The sequence below is a fragment of the Temnothorax curvispinosus genome, unplaced genomic scaffold (assembly GCF_003070985.1).
Source record: "Temnothorax curvispinosus isolate PA1 unplaced genomic scaffold, ASM307098v1 QBEX01000209.1, whole genome shotgun sequence".
NCBI classification, from domain to species: domain Eukaryota; kingdom Metazoa; phylum Arthropoda; class Insecta; order Hymenoptera; family Formicidae; genus Temnothorax; species Temnothorax curvispinosus.
The window spans coordinates 69,103-86,580 of record NW_020209989.1 but is presented as its reverse complement, the minus strand read 5'-3'; the positions used below and the strand labels follow the sequence as shown (position 1 = coordinate 86,580).

General features: G+C 42.3%; 6 protein-coding genes across 10 annotated transcripts; 2 read left to right on the top strand and 4 right to left on the bottom strand.

The window, feature by feature from the left end:
• The first annotated feature begins 4 nt into the window (after positions 1–4).
• On the top strand, positions 5–4,368 carry LOC112465311 (endoplasmic reticulum-Golgi intermediate compartment protein 3). Of its 2 annotated transcripts, none has more exons than XM_025032921.1 (8): positions 5–549; positions 1,103–1,168; positions 1,240–1,356; positions 1,430–1,470; positions 1,550–1,620; positions 1,704–1,927; positions 2,024–2,152; positions 3,458–4,368. In XM_025032921.1, the coding sequence occupies exons 1-8, from the start codon at positions 465–467 to the stop codon at positions 3,793–3,795; spliced, it is 1,071 nt and encodes a 356-aa protein (XP_024888689.1). In that variant the 5' UTR covers positions 5–464; the 3' UTR covers positions 3,796–4,368. The 2 variants fall into 2 exon arrangements, with proteins under 2 accessions (XP_024888689.1, XP_024888615.1); XM_025032847.1 differs by having other exon boundaries at positions 1,010–1,168.
• On the bottom strand, positions 565–3,090 carry LOC112465520 (reactive oxygen species modulator 1). Of its 4 annotated transcripts, XR_003042043.1 has the most exons (4): positions 2,913–3,090; positions 2,468–2,606; positions 2,209–2,385; positions 565–708 (listed from the first exon to the last, which is right to left on the bottom strand). XR_003042043.1 is itself a non-coding variant. In XM_025033125.1 (3 exons), exons 1-3 carry the CDS (start codon positions 3,073–3,075, stop codon positions 2,277–2,279), a joined length of 411 nt encoding a protein of 136 aa, XP_024888893.1. In that variant the 5' UTR covers positions 3,076–3,090; the 3' UTR covers positions 2,162–2,276. The 4 variants fall into 4 exon arrangements, 3 of the variants coding, with proteins under 3 accessions (XP_024888893.1, XP_024889006.1, XP_024889085.1); XM_025033125.1 differs by lacking the exon at positions 565–708 and having other exon boundaries at positions 2,162–2,385; XM_025033238.1 differs by lacking the exon at positions 565–708 and having other exon boundaries at positions 2,277–2,385; positions 2,848–3,006.
• Positions 4,369–4,414: 46 nt separating the features above from the next.
• LOC112465235 (transcription termination factor 3, mitochondrial) lies at positions 4,415–6,035 on the bottom strand. The gene is made up of 2 exons (XM_025032739.1): positions 4,814–6,035; positions 4,415–4,727 (listed from the first exon to the last, which is right to left on the bottom strand). The coding sequence occupies exons 1-2, from the start codon at positions 5,703–5,705 to the stop codon at positions 4,450–4,452; spliced, it is 1,170 nt and encodes a 389-aa protein (XP_024888507.1). The 5' UTR covers positions 5,706–6,035; the 3' UTR covers positions 4,415–4,449.
• A 105-nt stretch (positions 6,036–6,140) lies between these two features.
• Positions 6,141–11,076, bottom strand: LOC112465443 (transmembrane protein 18). Its single transcript, XM_025033024.1, has 5 exons — positions 10,656–11,076; positions 8,308–8,425; positions 8,176–8,230; positions 7,984–8,077; positions 6,141–7,915 (listed from the first exon to the last, which is right to left on the bottom strand). The coding sequence occupies exons 1-5, from the start codon at positions 10,731–10,733 to the stop codon at positions 7,781–7,783; spliced, it is 480 nt and encodes a 159-aa protein (XP_024888792.1). The 5' UTR covers positions 10,734–11,076; the 3' UTR covers positions 6,141–7,780.
• Positions 11,077–11,187: 111 nt separating this feature from the next.
• Positions 11,188–13,945, top strand: LOC112464606 (probable proline--tRNA ligase, mitochondrial). Its single transcript, XM_025031753.1, has 7 exons — positions 11,188–11,280; positions 11,568–11,828; positions 12,164–12,415; positions 12,696–12,957; positions 13,064–13,245; positions 13,332–13,544; positions 13,619–13,945. The coding sequence occupies exons 2-7, from the start codon at positions 11,709–11,711 to the stop codon at positions 13,901–13,903; spliced, it is 1,314 nt and encodes a 437-aa protein (XP_024887521.1). The 5' UTR covers positions 11,188–11,280; positions 11,568–11,708; the 3' UTR covers positions 13,904–13,945.
• A 302-nt stretch (positions 13,946–14,247) lies between these two features.
• On the bottom strand, positions 14,248–17,446 carry LOC112464543 (UPF0668 protein C10orf76 homolog). Its single transcript, XM_025031627.1, has 10 exons — positions 17,234–17,446; positions 16,868–17,153; positions 16,588–16,721; positions 16,261–16,471; positions 15,864–16,158; positions 15,541–15,758; positions 15,056–15,288; positions 14,856–14,982; positions 14,478–14,752; positions 14,248–14,386 (listed from the first exon to the last, which is right to left on the bottom strand). The coding sequence occupies exons 1-10, from the start codon at positions 17,438–17,440 to the stop codon at positions 14,294–14,296; spliced, it is 2,079 nt and encodes a 692-aa protein (XP_024887395.1). The 5' UTR covers positions 17,441–17,446; the 3' UTR covers positions 14,248–14,293.
• Between the last annotated feature and the right edge of the window lie 32 nt (positions 17,447–17,478).

Below are 17,478 nucleotides of genomic sequence, written 5' to 3'. Positions count from 1 at the left end.
AGTCTAAATTTAGAAATTTTATTATAAAATTTACTAATTTGCGCCAATGAGTGACATTAAAGAAATAAAACGAATTGCTTGCGGCCGAAATAAAAAATAAAATAAATGGAGAAGAATCGCGAGAGGTTGGAGAATTTTTCCCAGCGCGGAAATAGCGGTTTTGAGATTACGAGGCCGGTTTGCTTGCACCATTCGCGCTCAGGTTCCTCTTCTCTTTCCGTCCGACGGGTGTGGATATACGTCCGTCTCGTTTGTGGGTGTAGCCGGAGTAACCGGACGGCGTGCGAGAACGGAGCGGACGGGGGCCTACCGGCCGCTCGGCCAATGGTAGCCTGCTGTCTGCCACGTTTCAAGGTGGCAGGGTGCTGGGTGGCTTGTCATGACACGTACGTGTCGTACGGGAAAATATCGGGCCGTCGTGTGGAGCGAACGCCGCGTACCGTCCCCACGCCGCCGTCGGGAAGATGCAGATGCTACGGCAGCTGGACGTGCACCCGAAGGTGCGCGAGGAGGCCGATATCCTCGTGAGGACCTTCAGCGGCGCCATCGGTAAACACAGTGTACCGTCCGTCGCCGGCGCGAGCGAGACCCGGAGAATCGCCCACGAGGACCGTCGACGAGTCGTTTACGTTCAGCCGCGCCAATTAGCGTTAATCCGGTGCGAGGTGACGCGACACCGGCGAGCGATTAACCTTGTAGAATTCTCTCCTGTTAACATGCCATTTAAAATTGTTAAATACTTTGTTGACTGAAACATTTCAATGGGTTGCAATGCAACGCTTTAATTTGCGTCCTGCGATACTCGATGCTCGTATAAATGTTCCTAGTTATCTCGTTTTGTTTTACCATGTGTCTCTTAGCGTTTGTGACAATTGTGACAAATATTGTTGTTTACACTTGGTCAGTAGTAAATAAAGCGCAGCTTGACGTACTCGAACCTCGTTACGATTGATAAGAATCGCCGATCTCACGTTACACCAGTGCAAATGACAAAATAATGCCTTTTCAGTTACAATCATTAGTACAATCATCATGGGCATACTGTTTTTGTCAGAAGTAAACTATTATCTTACACCAACTATGAGCGAGGAATTATTTGTAGATACATCCAGGGGTTCTAAACTGAGAATCAACTTGGATATAATAGTCCCAGCTATATCTTGCGATCGTAAGTACAACTTGTATCCATACGTAGGCGAAGAGAGAGGCGATGTAGTCTGTCATTTCAGTATTTTGCAGTTTTATCGATAGACGCCATGGACACGACGGGTGAGCAACATTTGCACATAGAGCACAATATTTTTAAAAGACGGTTAGACCTGGACGGCAAACCTATAGAGGATCCACAAAGAACAAGTAAGCGCAATGTCCCTTTCGATATACGCAACATCAGCTAGAAACGTCATGTAAAAAAAATGCTTTATTGTAGATATTACAGATGCAAAGGCTGTCAGTAAAACTACGGAGAAGGTAACGCAGGCTTTCCACAAATATCTTCTGACTGAAACGTCCGTTTGCAAATTAGTTACTATTGGCAATATTTTTACAGGCAGTAGAAATCGGTACGACCACAGAGGAGACCTGTGGAGATTGCTACGGAGCGGCCACGGACACTATGAAGTAAACACTTCACAGTGCTTCCTACTTGTTAAGTACGTGAAATTTATTTGAACACATTTACAAAAATTTTCTTTCGTCCGCAGATGTTGCAACACCTGCGAGGACGTGTGGGAGGCCTATAGACGCAAGAAGTGGGCCCCGCCGGATCCGGCTGACGTTAAACAGTGTCAGAATGACAAGTCCATGGAGAAACTCAAGCATGCCTTCACGCAAGGCTGTCAGATCTTCGGTTATATGGAAGTGAATAGAGTCGGCGGTAGTTTTCACATCGCGCCAGGCGCCAGTTTCTCGGTTAATCACGTTCATGGTAAACTAACGAGTTGCAGTTTGTTTGTTTTTTTTTTTTTTTCCTAATAATATTCCCTGTACTATGCTCTCACAAGCTCATTCTTTGACGCCACAGTGCACGACGTTCAACCTTACACTTCGTCCCACTTCAATATGACGCACAAGATTAGACACTTGAGTTTCGGGCTCAACATCTCGGGGAAAACAAATCCTATGGATGACACGACCGTAGTCGCCATGGAAGGTACGTTCATGCTCCTTAACGCTATTTTTATTAAAGACTTAGTGACTCGCGCTTACAATTGTACAACGGTTGCAACGAAAAAGATAGGCTGCGAGATACTCCGTGACGTAGCTCCGCCCATGCGCTAGCATCGTATCCCTGTTCCGATGGCCATGAACGTGCCGAATGTGCCACCGCCTTGAAGCATCACCTTGCCAACGCTGTTTAATAATTCCCTTCCTCTCAGTCCGTACCTGGCGATAAAAAATCTTGTAATCACACATATTCAAGTTGTCCAACGCATGTGTAGGTCTTTTCTATGCACGCGTAAAATACCTAAGGGCGGAAAATCCTCCGAAGAGCGCACCAGAGGCCATTCCCACGCAAAATCCGATTGTGAAGCCCAATTTCATTCTATCAAAGCAAGTCGGTCCTTGCTGGTAAGCTCCTCCAGGTACCACCGGCATCTTGCAGCCTGCAAAACAGTTGGAGTTCCAGTGTTTGTTCCCGCAAACTATTTTTTTTTTAATTTCTGATCTTAAATCACAACCTCTCCATTCTGGCGAGAGGAACTGAGTTCACCTCTCTTGAAAAGCTTTGAGCCTTCCATTAATGACAAATAGAAAAATTCTCCAAATTTTTAATAGAAATGTAAACGTTTTTATGGAGTTTAGTGACACACACACACATATGAGACTGATCGTGCGCGCACTTACTGTTAAAGTGTCCGTTACGTAATCCTGCGGCGCGAGCGGGCGATCGGGGGTGATTTAACTCCTACTTTTCAATTTTGGAACTTGGTCGCGATCCTGTGAAATCGCCCGGAACTTTTCAACGCATTGCTCTCGTATCACATTATCGGGAAGGCGCCATGATAGTTCCGCAACGTGAGCGAGAAGACGGCCGCGCCGTCTGCTATTTCCGTTTCGTCTGCATTTCGTCATTCGTGGCGGGAGATTTCAATTGCGCGTCGCTATGTACGAATTGTGTTTTTGAAAGAAACTTATAAGACAGATGGAATTTTCTCGGAGAGAAATTGAGAAACTTCAAATTTTACCAAACCATGTTTTACGAAATTTTATTTTCGTAAAACATGGAAAATCAGCGTATAATTGAGACTCGCTTTTGTCGATGAATTCGAGAACTTTTAAAACTTCTTCATTACGAAAATTAGGGATTTAAATCCGCGAGCGAATCCTCTTGCAAATCCCTCTCGTACTTTATCCACGTACATTTAATTACATGTTGAAGAGATACGTTTAAAATCCGAATCAAGCGTATCCAGGTTCTTCTATCGATATATACGATGCTGTTTTCTGCTTTCAGGCGCTATGATGTTTTATCATTACATCAAGATCGTCCCGACGACGTACGTCCGCGCGGACGGTTCGACCCTCCTCACAAATCAGTTCTCCGTGACGCGGCACTCGAAGCGGGTATCCCTGCTCACCGGCGAGTCCGGGATGCCCGGTATATTCTTCAGCTACGAGCTGAGCCCGCTCATGGTCAAGTACACGGAGAAAGCGAAGTCGTTCGGCCACTTCGCGACCAACACTTGCGCGATCATCGGCGGCGTGTTCACCGTGGCCGGTCTGATCGATTCGCTGCTCTATCATTCGGTGCGCGCGATACAGAGGAAGATAGAGTTAGGGAAGTACAATTAAACACTTTGGGCCCGGCAGCAATGATCACCACTGATCCTAACTCTGTCCCTCTCTCTCTCTCGCCAATATTTGTTTGCGTTAAAATCGTCCGTTTTATCTCCATAGATCCTTGTTAAACAAGGTGCTGAAAATGGATTGGGATTAGTGTTAATTGATGCGACACGGCCTTAGGCGAATAATTAAGTTACGATTGATTAAGAAAAAGCATTATTAGAAATACTCCATTTTCCATTGGAGATCGAATTTTTACGAAATGGACCTTTATCGCGTATTTGGGTACGACTATTTTCATCTTGCATTTATATTAAAAGTATCGCAAATGTATTAATTTTGCGATACTTTTGTTACAAGTGCAATTGGGAATACTTTACAGTATCGCCTTCGTGCGATGTAAAAAAAAAAACAAATTATACATAACTTATTATTAATATGAAGCGACGTATATGTTTTACTTCTTTTTTTATTTAATAGAGGATAATTGTGGTTTCAACGAATGCGATGTAAAGAAAAAACTTATTTATACGTGATGTACATAAAAATCAGCAAAATACACGAAAGCCTATTGAAATCTCACGGAAACGGGAATACCGCTACTAGAAATAATTCGGAAAACGAAAAATATTCTATCAACATTTATTTACATCTGCATTATAATTAAAACGTTTTGAGAAACGCATTGTAAACGTCGGTGGACGTCTGTGCGACGTCTCTACAGAAGTCCACGTCTGTACCGCTAATTAAGGCTCGTGGTGAAACGTACATTGGTTTAGAAGGATCGTACTGTGCCTTTTTCAATTCCACCAGGAACAAATGCCTCTGCTCGAGTCTGGTTTTCCTGCAAAGCAGAACGTGCGGCGTCTGCACGATAAAGTCATGTTGCAGCTGCATCTCGTTATGAGCGTATTCGAATGTACTTAGCAATTTCTCGCGATCTGAAAGCACAATTTAATAGACGTCAAGCACATTCGTCTTCGCAAATCCTAAAATTAATCGTTGCCATGCGCGTGCGTGCGCTTACTCTTGGTCCATATCTTGGGCAGCCTGAGAAGCAGTCTCTTCACTTGCGTCTGACCGAAGCCCATCTCCTCCTTGATGCTGAACGTGTTTTCCAGCAGATGCACCATCCTGTACGTCACCACCTTGGGCCCTTTGACCGTCAGGAATCTCACCTCCTTGCCGCGAAGCTTGAAGTTGCTCTGGAAATAGCCGAGCCTGTTGTCTATATCCTTCGTGCTGTACAAAAGCCAGTTGGGATTCTTGCAGATTATGGTCTGTATCATCGACTTGCTGTAATTGTGCGCCCTTAGGTATCTTATCCTCGTGTGCAGATCGTCCATGTCCTCCTTGAAGATATTGGGATTCTTGGTGATGAACTCGCCCAGGTAATCGGCGGGTACTCCGCAGTCGTGCAGGAACCTTATGTACGGCATCACGTCCCGCTCGAAGTCGAGGTTCAGGATGTACTGCACCATCCCCTCCTGCGCCTCGAACTTGTACAGAGCGACTCCGAGTTTCACCAGCTCCTGAATCGTGCGGGACTTGTTCGCGTACTTGGCAAAGGTGAAGGTCGGAGTGAGGGGCGCACCGATGTCCGACAGGTCTTCGGTGCACACGTCCAGAGGATGCGGCAGCTCTATTTCACGTTCATCAAGATAGTCCTCGCAAGCGGACGGAGTCGCGTTCATTTCGCTCGGGCTTAGGTTAGGTCGCGGTTTCAGCGCGTAAATTCCATCGTCGGCCTTCGTCCCTTCCGGCAAAACCCTCGGTTTGCAGGAGGCTGCCTCGAAGCCTCTCTCGAGTTCCTTCGACACGCATCGTCTCGGCACGTCGCCTCTCGAGACGTATCGCGCGATTAAATCCGTCGCGACCGGTCGTGCCGTCGACGCGAACGAACAACATCGTCGAAACATACTCGATACCCGTCACCGCATCGGCGTCAAGCAATTTAAGTCGAATCTCCCTCACGTACTTTTGTTAAAAAACATCTTTAACAATCTGTCATTCAACGAATAGCTCGCGGAATCTTGCAGTTTGCTTTGCTGCCGGTGCCGAAAATACATAAACCTGAGCGCGGCCATTTTTTTATCTAAACGCCTCCAGGATCGAACTACGTAGCCACGTTTGCGAATCTTTTCGGTGGGTAAAGAATTCTGATTCCGTTCGATAATACACAATCAATAATATTAATATTAATAAAGTAGCATAAGCCCACTTTAGACGATTTATAATTCACATCAGCAGAATATGCAGGAGAATATTTTATTCATGTGCGGTGTAGTATGAAAAAGAATCGAGGTCAGAACACGTACTTAGATAAAATATATATGTTAAACTACGTGTGTGTATTAATATATATCACATTATACATATATTTAAATAATAATATATTAAAATACATTCTCGTATTTAAAGCATGCGATATAAAAGTTAGAGACACGTCAGATTTCTATCCTCAGATCGTGTAAGGTGGGCTTTAAAAAATAATTTTAAAATTAAAGATATATCTATATATACATATAAAACATAATTATAATTAAAAATACGTGGGCGTTTTTGATTTACTGACTTAAGCCATGATGCTCGGTATAGCGACAGCAAATCCGAGAACGTGTCGCACGGATCATTTTTAATGATGCGCAGGAAAACATACAAAAAACGAATCCGTACGCACGCAAGTATGCATTTAATGAGATTTGCAATTCGCTGAGTCAGCGTCGCGGGACGAGCGGGAAAAACGGCAGAGGAGCGGGCGGGGACGCGTGCGTTTGTATGAACAAATACTCTTTATTATCTTAAAACGATTAAACGCGCGTAATATTAAATATAAAGGCGGCAAGGTAATGCGCTTTGATTTTACATCAATATACAATTCAGGGAATGACGCGACACACCACACCCCAGGGGGGAACATCTAGCATTCCTTCCTCAAAATCGCGAAGCACGATTCGCGGAAGGCCACATTTGCAAGACTCACGCAAAATTCGCTCACACATGCTTGTATACGCACAGCATACACACACACACACACACACACACGCGCGCGCGCGCATACACACACAAATATACAGGTGTGTATTAGGGTCCTTAATTAATGTGTTATATCTCTTTACAGCGGAGCTGTTACGATGAAAGTGACGTGTCTGCGCTATTTCATGTAATAAGTACGTTAATTACACATTAAGAACACTTTGATTCTCACGACCAGTATTTGAATATCAAAACAACGTAAATAAACTAGCGGAATGTTCCCCGTCGGACGACCTCGACCAAACTTCAATTAATTCGTTCGGCAATTAACATATCAAGCGCCTATGCAACTCAACGTGAATGGAATCATTAATTTTTTTTTATAATCATTATCCACGCTCAACGCAGAGATTAAATATTGAAGACGACGAATACAATTGAACATTTTTGCTGTGTTGGCAAATAACCGCCGATTAAGTTAACAATGTAATTATGGATATGACTACAATTTGGTCGAAGTCGGCCTTTAATGTTAAGACAAGGACAAACCGTGGCTTGTCGCATGTTACTCCTCCTGCGTAGTTATTGTTCGTAGCCCGGCCGATTATCTCTCATCAATCCAGTTTGCGTTTTGCGCATCAAGTGGTTTAATTTCGTAAAATCGTTGTGTGTAAAACGGCGCGCGATGTCGGGAGGTACGTTCTAAACGGAGAGTTGTTTGACTAGGCAACTCCGACGTGCGTTATCGTTCCGACTGCGCTAATATATTGTTGTATGTATTTTTTCCCCTCCCCTTTTTCCGTCGCGCAGGTCTCAGCGTGAAATATCAAACTAGTCTAATCGGCGTTTCGCGATAAAGGTCGGAACGCTTGTCGAATCGATGGCCAAGTGTACACAGCGCTCTATAAAATCTATCTGTAAGTCGACATAAGTATAATTCTAGCGATTCTCTCTTGTCCTTAAATAGCACGTAACATCTTCTCGTTCTACCGCGTGTCATGACTAGATCTCCGGATCTTCATTCGTGCTTCGGTCGAGCGGCCGTTCTCTCGTTCGTCGTCTCCCCGTTCGACTGACGATTTTTGGCCTGCTGCCGCAGCTGAGCCCGCTTCAGGCTCGTCATTAATTGACTGGATTGATAAAGCCAACTGGCCTGAAAGGTCAACGACGATCAACGCGCGTTCGAAGCCGGGTTGCTCTCGGAAGTTGCTATATACTTACCACCATGATCATGCAGTTTATTAAAATGGGAACGGAGAAAACGACGGATATGAACAGGCCTTGCGAATCGAAGTACTGCTGTCTAGAGAATACCCTGCGAAAGTTGTTAAAGGGGATTATATGAAAACGAACCGCAAAAGCTCGGAGAAGGGGAGCCGCTTTGATACGCCGCGGTCGCAGTTTAATACGTACATCCAGTTGGTCGCCGCAACCTCGTTAATACTTTCAGAGAAATAAACCAGGAGCACTGAAACAGAGACAGCTCGTGGTAACGGTTACGGAAAAACTGGGCGAAATCCGTGGTAATTATCAGCAGATTCTTACGGAGCACGAGGAACAGGATTATCTGAAAATTCGCGTGGTTCCTTGTCATTAACGCGGTCATCGTGATGGCAACGTGAAAAGTCAATAGCGCGGCTAGCCATGGATCCCTCCAATCGATCTGCAACAGTACATTCATACGAAACACATTAATATTCTTTAAGTACTCCAGAGCGAATGAAACTGATATCGCTAAACCTAATCTTTAAATGAAAAAACTTCAATGTGTTATCTTATGGGCCGATATCACAGTCTCCGATTAACGTGATCCTCCGATTAAACTCACTCTTCGTCTCTTTCTAGGGAAACAGCTTAGAAAGAGATGCAGAGTGAGTTTAATCGGAGGATCACGTTAATCGGAGACTGTGATATCGGCCCTATCTCTCTCACACACAAAGTATCTTTTTACAGCTCTTAACAGAGCCGCGCGTAAAAAGAAGCGTAACACATGTTTCTCCCTCTCCCTATCCCCCGACCCCTTTCTCTATCAATTTAGCGATTTATTTACTTGAACAAGTAAAGGCCATTGCACGTAACAAAGTTTTAGTCATAATCGTAAGGTTGTAATAAAATAGACGAATCACAGTCGATTATTCTCCTCGCGCTTGAAGAATAATCAAGTGTGATTGGTCTATTTTCTTACGGCTTTACGATTAAAACTAAAACTTTGTTACGTGCAATGGCCTTAAGTGGACGGTAATCTCCTTACAACGAGAGGAATGAAGAAATTCGAAAGCGGGACACGCGATAACCGTTTAAAAATATCCAGCGAGATTCTGGAGACCGAATTACGTGTATAACGCGTTGCGTTTTCGTGGAGGGGGAGGGGGGGGCCACGTATCTCGGCAACGGGACGCCCTTGAACGAATACGACGACGAAAATAGAGCGCCAATATAATCGGCGATTTTTCGCCGCCGACGCCGACGCCGCCGCCTCTTCGTCCAGGACGATAAGAGGGTCGCGGCATCGCCGGAGCCAGTAGCCGGTATTGAATTCCATTCTTGCCTCCCGTCTGCTCCCGTCTGATACGCGTCTCGTCGCGCACGCGACACCGGCGGCGCAGCGATAAGATAAGGGATCTGCGCCTCTTCTGCGGAATAGATCTCGGCGTTCAGAGCTCGGCGTAAACAGCGCGTGGCGCGCCGTCGAAAACGAAAGTTGCCGGAGCGGCGAATGTAAATCGCCGGCCACAGGAATCTGGAACGCGAGGATGTAGCAACTGATAGTGGAGCGATGCGCAGAAAATATGCAGAATTACGCGTGAATGACACACGCGAGGAATGTACTCGCTTAATTGAAATGCACATACGAATTTATAACGAGACTATCGCGTATGGCGCTCGTAATGACTTTAAAATGGAAATGACGTGATACGGAACGGAAAGGAGTGGATTTTCATGATTGACCGCACATAAATTTCCATTTTAAGTCCACGCAAACACGCGTACGTTTCCATATAGCGTGAACCGTATAATTTTCACGCTCGTCATCCGCGCTATATTCACGCGCATTTTTACGTGCGCGCGACGGTTTCCCTTTCTCGAGCATCGTAAAAGCTGGAAAAAATTGCGGCAGGTCCGGTTTTTAAATCGGCTCCTTCCGTGTCTCCTTCCTGCCTTTTAAACTTCTACTCTTGTCTTTCAGTCGTCGAGAGACGCGCGACGTCCGCGGGTTCTTTCCAATCCTCGTAACTCGCCTCTCTTCGTGTCTTTTCTTCGTTCTCTCCGAATTTAGCGGCGTTTTATTTCAATCGAGAAAGCACAACGTGGAGCCTGCGGCAAGAAGAGACAAGGCCTTGTAAAAGTGTCCCGATGCGGCGTTATCTCTCCGCATCACGCGCGTGATCTCGATCATCGAGATACAAGTACGAACGAGCGCATGCGGAAAATTATCTCGAGAGGAAGGACGACACGATCTCGTACATTTTGACAGTAATAAACGTCAAGGGGAGAATCACCGCGAAACGGAGAACGCGCAATTAACCGTGACATCATTCGGCGTGTCGCGCCGCTGCTTTCTGGAACGCGACTCCGGTTTCTCCGTCACACGATCGAAGGAATCGAAAAGATCAAGGACGACGCAAAAATTCGGGATTCCAATTACGCGGTCAGCTGGCATTGCCGAGACGCCGCCCGTTCGAAGATTCGAGAACGTGGAAAGAGGAGACGTGGGAAAGAAAGAAAAAAAGAAAGAAAAAAAAACGAGTTAAACGGGGGACTCCGGGGACCGCCGCCGACGGGAAGCGACGACAGCGGAGAAGGACGGGAAGGAGAGGGGAAAAAGGTGAAAAAGGAGGAGGGTAGCGCGAAGGAGAGTGTAAACGGATACGAACGGACGGGTTGAGACTCACGCTCTGCAGGAAGGGCCAGATGCCGTCGATGCTGTCCGTGGCGGTGAACAGGCTGTGAAACGGCTCGTCGCTCGACATCGTGTGCCTCTCGCGGCGCGCGACGGCGACGGGAGCTGCGACGTGCTGCGGGGACGGTGACGGTGACAGCGGTGACGGCGACGGCGACGACGACGACTGGCGGGCGCCGGGAGAGCAGGCGGTGGCAGAGAGGAAGGCGAGCGCATCCGCGCGACGAGGATATCCCAAAACACACGCGCGCACCCGTTCTCGCGGCCACTGCACCGGCGGCGCGACTCGCGAGTCTCGCGACTGACAGTCCGACAGACTGGACTGACCACTGACCGACGGGAACGACGACGCGACGGCGGCCCGCGACGGGAGCGACTAATTGACCGGACCGAACCGAGCCGATACGAGCGACGGGATACGGGATTGCCTTCGCCTGCGCCGCTGCGCGAACGGAGCGAAGTTGGCGGTGGAGCGGTGGAGCGGAGCGCGCGGCGCGAGATAACGCCGGTCAATGCGCGCGAGCGCGCGACCGCTCGAACGGAGCAGGGAGGAGGGGCGGACGTTAAAGGCATGTTCACAGTATTTGCGCATGATCGGCCAATCGCGCGTTCGATGGGTTTGTTTGTTTTTGTTCGTGTTCTTTCGGATGAAAATTACTAATTATAGGCCAATTCCTTTTATAGTGACACAAGTCGACACAAGTATCGTTCTGTCTTTGTTATTCATTGAATGCCAAGAAGGATAGAATGATGTTTGTGTCGACTTGTGTCACTAAAAGGAATTGGTCCTATCATAGGTTATATCATCAATTACAAGTGCATATCATGCAATTGTAAATTGCAATTAAAATGAATTTAAATGTAATGTTCTCTTTACTTTATGATTTATGGAAGATGTTTGCAGACGGCGCTGCGATTTAAAAACAGCTGATTACTGATTTGCGCCGCTCTATGATCGAGCGCACTCGTCGGCGAACGTTCCACGTGATTGGCCGGTTTCCCCGCACGTGCATCGTTGTCAATTGTTGTGTAAACATCCTCAGAAATGGCAAGTAAAACGAAAATTATTAATCTGACTCGGATGTCGAGGATATTTCAACCCCTGGCAACGAGCGGATCGCTCGATAGCGTAGAAAAGACAGAAATTGCATCGAAAGGTCATAAGGTGTGTGCAAGGTACTTTCTTAAAACATTAATTAAAAATATTTTGAGAATACTTTCAAATAGATAAATGAATTCTTTGGGCAAAGTGTTTATTGCACTGTGCTTTTTAATCGTTGAAAATCACTTGCTTGATGTAATAATGTTTAGAAATTGTAATGTTAAGACGATGTGTTTCCTAAATTTACAATTAAAAACTAATAGTTCCTTTGAACAAATTATGTCTAGGTTCGAATATTCATTTAATTTTTATATGTTCCATAAAAATTCCCGAATTAAACAACTGATTTTCCTTCGACTTGAATAAGGCTTCATCTTTAATCTTTTTAATTGTTTCAGTTAATGATCAATTATGGAATTATTAAACCAGTTAGCATTGGCATGTACGCCCTACTGCCGTTAGGAGTGCGAATTTTAAATAAGTTAATCGAACTGGTCGACAAAGAAATGGCAAATATCGGCGCGGAAAAAATACTACTTCCAGCGTTGACTCCCGCTGCCCTGTGGAAGAAAACCGACAGATTAGACTCCAATAAAACCGAGTTGTTTACAGTTACAGATAGACACAAGAAGATGTATATATTGAGCCCAGTAAGTAAGAAATATATATACTGTATTTTCCTATTAAGTTTTATTTTAGATAAAATTTTGGGTCCGAGTTTCTCGGAAGAGAAATTGAAAAATTTATTTCTGGAATAGAAAAGCCAATGACACATTTCAATTAACAAGAATTTTTTCTAAACTAATAAGATAAATCTTTTGACTAAAAATGTGTAATATGTTTATATATCTTCTATTTCGACTGAAAATATATAAATGCTAATTTTATTAATATAGAAGTGTGCTTTTGGATAAACTTGTTTTGTTATAGACATACGAAGAAACAATCTGTGATTTGGTGTCATCCGTAGGACAGCTCTCTACTAAATCATTACCGTTGAAGTTATATCAAATTTCGAGTAAATGGCGAGACGAAATGAAACCACGGCTTGGTCTCCTACGTAGCCGAGAATTTATCATGAAAGATTTATACACGTTCGATACTAACTTGGACAACGCACGACATACGTATGATTTAGTCTGCGAGTCTTATAATAAAATTTTTAGGCAGATTGGTATAAAGTACACAAAAAGTAATTAACATTTCTAATTATATACTAGAATCTGCGTATTCATAGACGCATAGTTGTAACATTGGAAAGGCCTTAGATAATGATTTAATGATAAATGTTAAAAAAGGCATAGGTGATGTGGGAGCAATCGGAGGCCTGATGTCACACGAATATCATTATATATCTGATATTGGTGAAGACACGATACTTCAGTGTCCCTCGTGCAATTTCTCGATTAATCAGAGTATTTCCGAAACGACGAGTTGTCCGGAATGTAAAAATGAACTGCATCAACATATTGCTGCTGAGGTAATATAGGAATTTCTAAGAAAAAAAATACTTGATAGCTAATGTTATAAAAAGGATGTACTACATTGCGTAAACGGTAATCGCAGGTAGGGCATACATTTTTGTTAGACACAAAGTATTCGCAGCCGTTAAAAGCGATGTACGTGGAGCAGAATAAATTGAAACCTATGGTAATGGGCTGTTTCGGTCTCGGATTAAGTCGTATCATTACGTTAGCTGCCGAAATCTTGTCGACGAATAACGAAATTAGGTGGCCTATAAAGTTAGCACCGTATACAGTATGCATCATACCACCAAAGGTAGTAAAGGATTAAATATGACTTTATCTCTATTAAAGAATATTCCTTATTATATACTGAATTGGGACCCGTAGGCTGGAAGTAAAGAAGAGGATACATCTGTCTATGTCGAGCAGCTGTCTGAGATACTTTATAAACGAGATATTGATGCGATATTGGACGATCGCACGCATCACACCATCGGCAAACGTCTGATCTTCGCACGTGCATTGGGCTACCCTTACATAATTGTCATTGGCAAAGCGGCAACCCAATCGGTTCCTTTATTCGAAATCCACGAGGTGGACAGTTCAACTTATCGTGAATTATCATTGGATCAAATAAGTGATTATTTTGATAATATAGATGTTAAAAATTAGAAAAAGATACGGACGTGTACAGTATATATTTAAGAAATAAAATTAAAGTACCAATAAATGTTGTATTTTTATGCACATTATATATCTTTACAATGTGTAACTGTACATTTTTATGAATAATATCGATTTCTTGTTGTTCATATGATAGTCTTCATATTATTCATACACATACGGTATGTTCTAGAAATTGTTTTAACGAAATATTTTAATTAAAGAATTATATAGAATAACAAAAAAGTATTAAGAATGATAAACAATCTTCGAACATATCTCCATGAATATACATTTGACTTTTGATTAATTTATAAGAAAAACTGGCTGGGAATACGTAAGAAAAGATACAATAACCACACAATGTTGAAAATATATTGCAATATATACGTTTTTACATTATGAAATATTTGAAAGCTCTTCTAGTATAGTTTGCGTATCTAAAGTATTAAGATCTATCGAAGCCCGTGTATCCACTATCACTCCAGTCACCTGAAAATAACAAACGGTTAAAATATCACTTACAGAATTTTGATATAAGACGAAACAAGTATATATAAATTAATGTATTTTATTTTATTACCATTTCCTCAAAAAACGCAGTATGATTAGGCTTTTCCGAGTATCTCTCGTATTGATCCAGATTATCCTGCAGTTTTAAAGCGAGACTGTCATAATTCTGTATTATAATAGCTAGAATTTGTTGTTCCGTTGGTGTCGACAAGCTTTCCTTCGCCAGCCACGCAGCTATCTTCGGTGGAAAATGATTTACTATATCCCTCACGTTGACGAGAGAATTCGTTAATTTGAGCGCGTGTTCTTTGTACTCGTACGTTTCACTAGTCGAATACCTGAGTGCTAAAACATTTCCAGATATACTCGTTATAAAATATTTGCTACTCGTACTATTTATTATTTTGCTGAAAGCACTAAAATTCTTACATCATTAACAGCTACTTACCCATGGCATTTAGATTGGTGAAGATAAGTCTCATACGGATAATTTCGTAAAATAATTCATCATAACTATTGGGTGACGATAGGAATGTATCAGCGTACGTAATAAAGAAATTTAAAACGTTCACCACCTGTTGTCAAAAGTAATCAAAGTATTATCTTGTTCGATCGTATGACAATGCAATTTCTCAAACGTCTCATTACCTGAATAGCTAAAGGAAATATGTTCATTTTTTTAATAAGATGACTTTCGTGCGTTGTTAAAAATTTAAGTAAGTTAATTAGCGCGGTCCAAAGATCCCGCCACTGATAACCAAGCCTGACACGGCACCTCTTCTGATAGCACAGCAGTCTTTGTAAAACGCCGATACATTGATGATATAACTCAAGCGGAAATTTCTTCATCATATGTGATGTTATGAACTCGACAAGCAGATCTATAACAAAACGATATAGATCACAATCATTTTAAGTAACATAATGAAAAACGAGCATTTAAAAAACGTTCTTTAATTTATTATAACTCGTCTCGAAATTTATACAACTATTTACATTTGATAAGCAATACTTTATAAGCTGTAAGCTGCAAATTCTTCGACACTAGTGGAACTCTGTCCTTATTTGGTTTCTATTATATTTCGAGAGAACATAAGAAACACGAACTCCTAAAACATATATTGAAAAGATACCGAGTAAAGTAGCTGCAAGCGGTTGAGCCGGCGCTGCCTTATCCTGCAATTTCCTATGATGCATAGGTACTCTATGTAGCTGAACTCTAAATGCCAGATTCGCATCGTGCATTAAACTGTTTGCATATTGGTCCTCCGCAATGCAGCTTAGTATCAAGAAGCACAGCTTCACATTATTCATTATAGCCTCCGTTCGAATTACTTGCATAACTATCGAACTGTAATGCAAATGCAGATATCTCACAATTCTTAAGCAGCGAATTATTAATAATTTTCTAATAATTTATATTAATTCTACTAACTAATTTATATTATATTCTCACCAATACTGCAGGAAGGTTGCTAGTAAGTTGAACGGCTGAGCCATCACGTCAGGTGGTGAAGCACCAGGAGCTACCGCGTTCGGGCCCAGGGTATTATTCGGCGATGGAGGTGCACTAGTATCAGTTTGCGTATAGGCCAAAGTAGTTACAAAATTACGATTTAAATGTGTAGCCTCGTATAAAGCTAAAAGTAAAGCATTATTTGCGCGAACTTGTTGGGTTTTCGCTTCTTCCTCTCCGACAAACATGCTGCCAACTATACTAGTTAATGAAGACAGCCAAGATGCTTGTATTTCTGAAAATATATCGCATTATTATTACACTGAATGTTTACGTTAAATATTGATTATCTAAACAGTTATATTACTACAATATACTATTATTGCAGTCACAATACCCGCTCTTTGTTGAGCAAATTGCCGGCAAAATTCCGTCAATGAACTCGATATAGCTTGTCCATATCCATTGAGAGCTAATTCATCATCCAAAATTGATAACTTGACGATATAGGGATTTGCACTTTCGTATTTCCGATAGTTGACTAAAAGCGTTAACAGTAAAACTGCATCATGACCGTGACGATTTCTAGCAGCTGTATCTCTCAATAACTACACAAAATAATATAAGCAATTTATTAATACGCGTAAGATCGAACTTTATTCAGAATTTTATTTAGAATTTTTCATGAAAATAAAAAATTACTATTTATAAATGTCTAACATACTTGAATTAGCGATTCAAAAACACTGTTTAACATCACATATTCCAGTAAAGTATTTTGGCTGATATTATCCATACCGGTAACTATTATTAATAACAATTTCAGGCACAAAGCTTTCAAACTATCCGGATATTCACCTAAAAAACATGTATTCTGCTCTTTCAGTACTGTTATTAATTTTTTTTAAATATATTTATAATAAATAAGAAGCTTGAGATGTGAATGTTCCAAAAACAATAAAGATATATACACACACATTATTAAATTGTTACCTATATATTACCTGTTAAAAAATTATTACAATGCTGCATTAACGTAGTCATCCTTTGCTCCGCAGAATCGAAGCCTACTAGAATATCTATCAAATTAAATCCATAGTCTCCCTGGTTGGCTTTTTTATACATGGATTGGATGACGGCTGCTAAAGTTTGCAGCGCGTACACTATTCTAAATGGATGTTCATCGACTAACGTGTCAACACAGTGGCACACCAATGCGTTCAAATTTTCTTTGCTGGCATTTAGCTGTTCCGATGTCATATGTAGAATTTCATTTTCGATGTGAGGTACCTGCAACATATATTGCATGAAATAAATATATTTATCTTCAATAAGTCGGAAAATGGCAAAAACAGTCCCAGGATACGTACCATAGGTTTAATGAGGAACAATTCATTCCAGAAATTTGGATGAGCTAGCGTCAGGTCTTCGCCCTTAAAGAAACTCTCATAGATCGGTACTAGCTTGCATTTGTGTTGACGTTTGGCACCGGAGCCGCTCCTTTTTCTCATAGCCATTGGTACAGATGGTACAGAGTAAACTATTTTCCTCTGTTCATATTCAAACTCTAGAAACATGTTGGTATATAAGTTCTTTCATAACAATACGCACGTGT

Bases quoted from the DNA above. Each gene is read 5' to 3' on its own strand.
- LOC112465311 (XM_025032847.1), top strand. From the start codon at position 465: ATGCAGATGCTACGGCAGCTGGACGTGCACCCGAAGGTGCGCGAGGAG. The intron at 1,357-1,429 runs GTAAGCGCAATG...GCTTTATTGTAG, and splicing joins AGAGGATCCACAAAGAACAA to ATATTACAGATGCAAAGGCT. The intron at 1,471-1,549 runs GTAACGCAGGCT...ATATTTTTACAG, and splicing joins TCAGTAAAACTACGGAGAAG to GCAGTAGAAATCGGTACGAC.
- LOC112465520 (XM_025033125.1), bottom strand. From the start codon at position 3,075: ATGACGAAATGCAGACGAAACGGAAATAGCAGACGGCGCGGCCGTCTT. The intron at 2,607-2,912 runs GTAGGAGTTAAA...ACTGTTTTGCAG, and splicing joins CCAAGTTCCAAAATTGAAAA to GCTGCAAGATGCCGGTGGTA. The intron at 2,386-2,467 runs GTATTTTACGCG...TTTTATCGCCAG, and splicing joins GGAGGATTTTCCGCCCTTAG to GTACGGACTGAGAGGAAGGG.
- LOC112465235 (XM_025032739.1), bottom strand. From the start codon at position 5,705: ATGTTTCGACGATGTTGTTCGTTCGCGTCGACGGCACGACCGGTCGCG. The intron at 4,728-4,813 runs GTAAGCGCACGC...TTGTGCTTTCAG, and splicing joins GCCCAAGATATGGACCAAGA to ATCGCGAGAAATTGCTAAGT.
- LOC112465443 (XM_025033024.1), bottom strand. From the start codon at position 10,733: ATGTCGAGCGACGAGCCGTTTCACAGCCTGTTCACCGCCACGGACAGC. The intron at 8,426-10,655 runs GTGAGTCTCAAC...GTACTGTTGCAG, and splicing joins TCTGGCCCTTCCTGCAGAGC to ATCGATTGGAGGGATCCATG. The intron at 8,231-8,307 runs GTAAGAATCTGC...TCTCTGTTTCAG, and splicing joins AATCCTGTTCCTCGTGCTCC to TGCTCCTGGTTTATTTCTCT.
- LOC112464606 (XM_025031753.1), top strand. From the start codon at position 11,709: ATGGCAAGTAAAACGAAAATTATTAATCTGACTCGGATGTCGAGGATA. The intron at 11,829-12,163 runs GTGTGTGCAAGG...TAATTGTTTCAG, and splicing joins TTGCATCGAAAGGTCATAAG to TTAATGATCAATTATGGAAT. The intron at 13,246-13,331 runs GTAATATAGGAA...CGGTAATCGCAG, and splicing joins ATCAACATATTGCTGCTGAG to GTAGGGCATACATTTTTGTT.
- LOC112464543 (XM_025031627.1), bottom strand. From the start codon at position 17,440: ATGTTTCTAGAGTTTGAATATGAACAGAGGAAAATAGTTTACTCTGTA. The intron at 16,722-16,867 runs GTAATATATAGG...CATGTTTTTTAG, and splicing joins TTGTAATAATTTTTTAACAG to GTGAATATCCGGATAGTTTG. The intron at 16,159-16,260 runs GTATTGTGACTG...ATATATTTTCAG, and splicing joins ATTTGCTCAACAAAGAGCGG to AAATACAAGCATCTTGGCTG.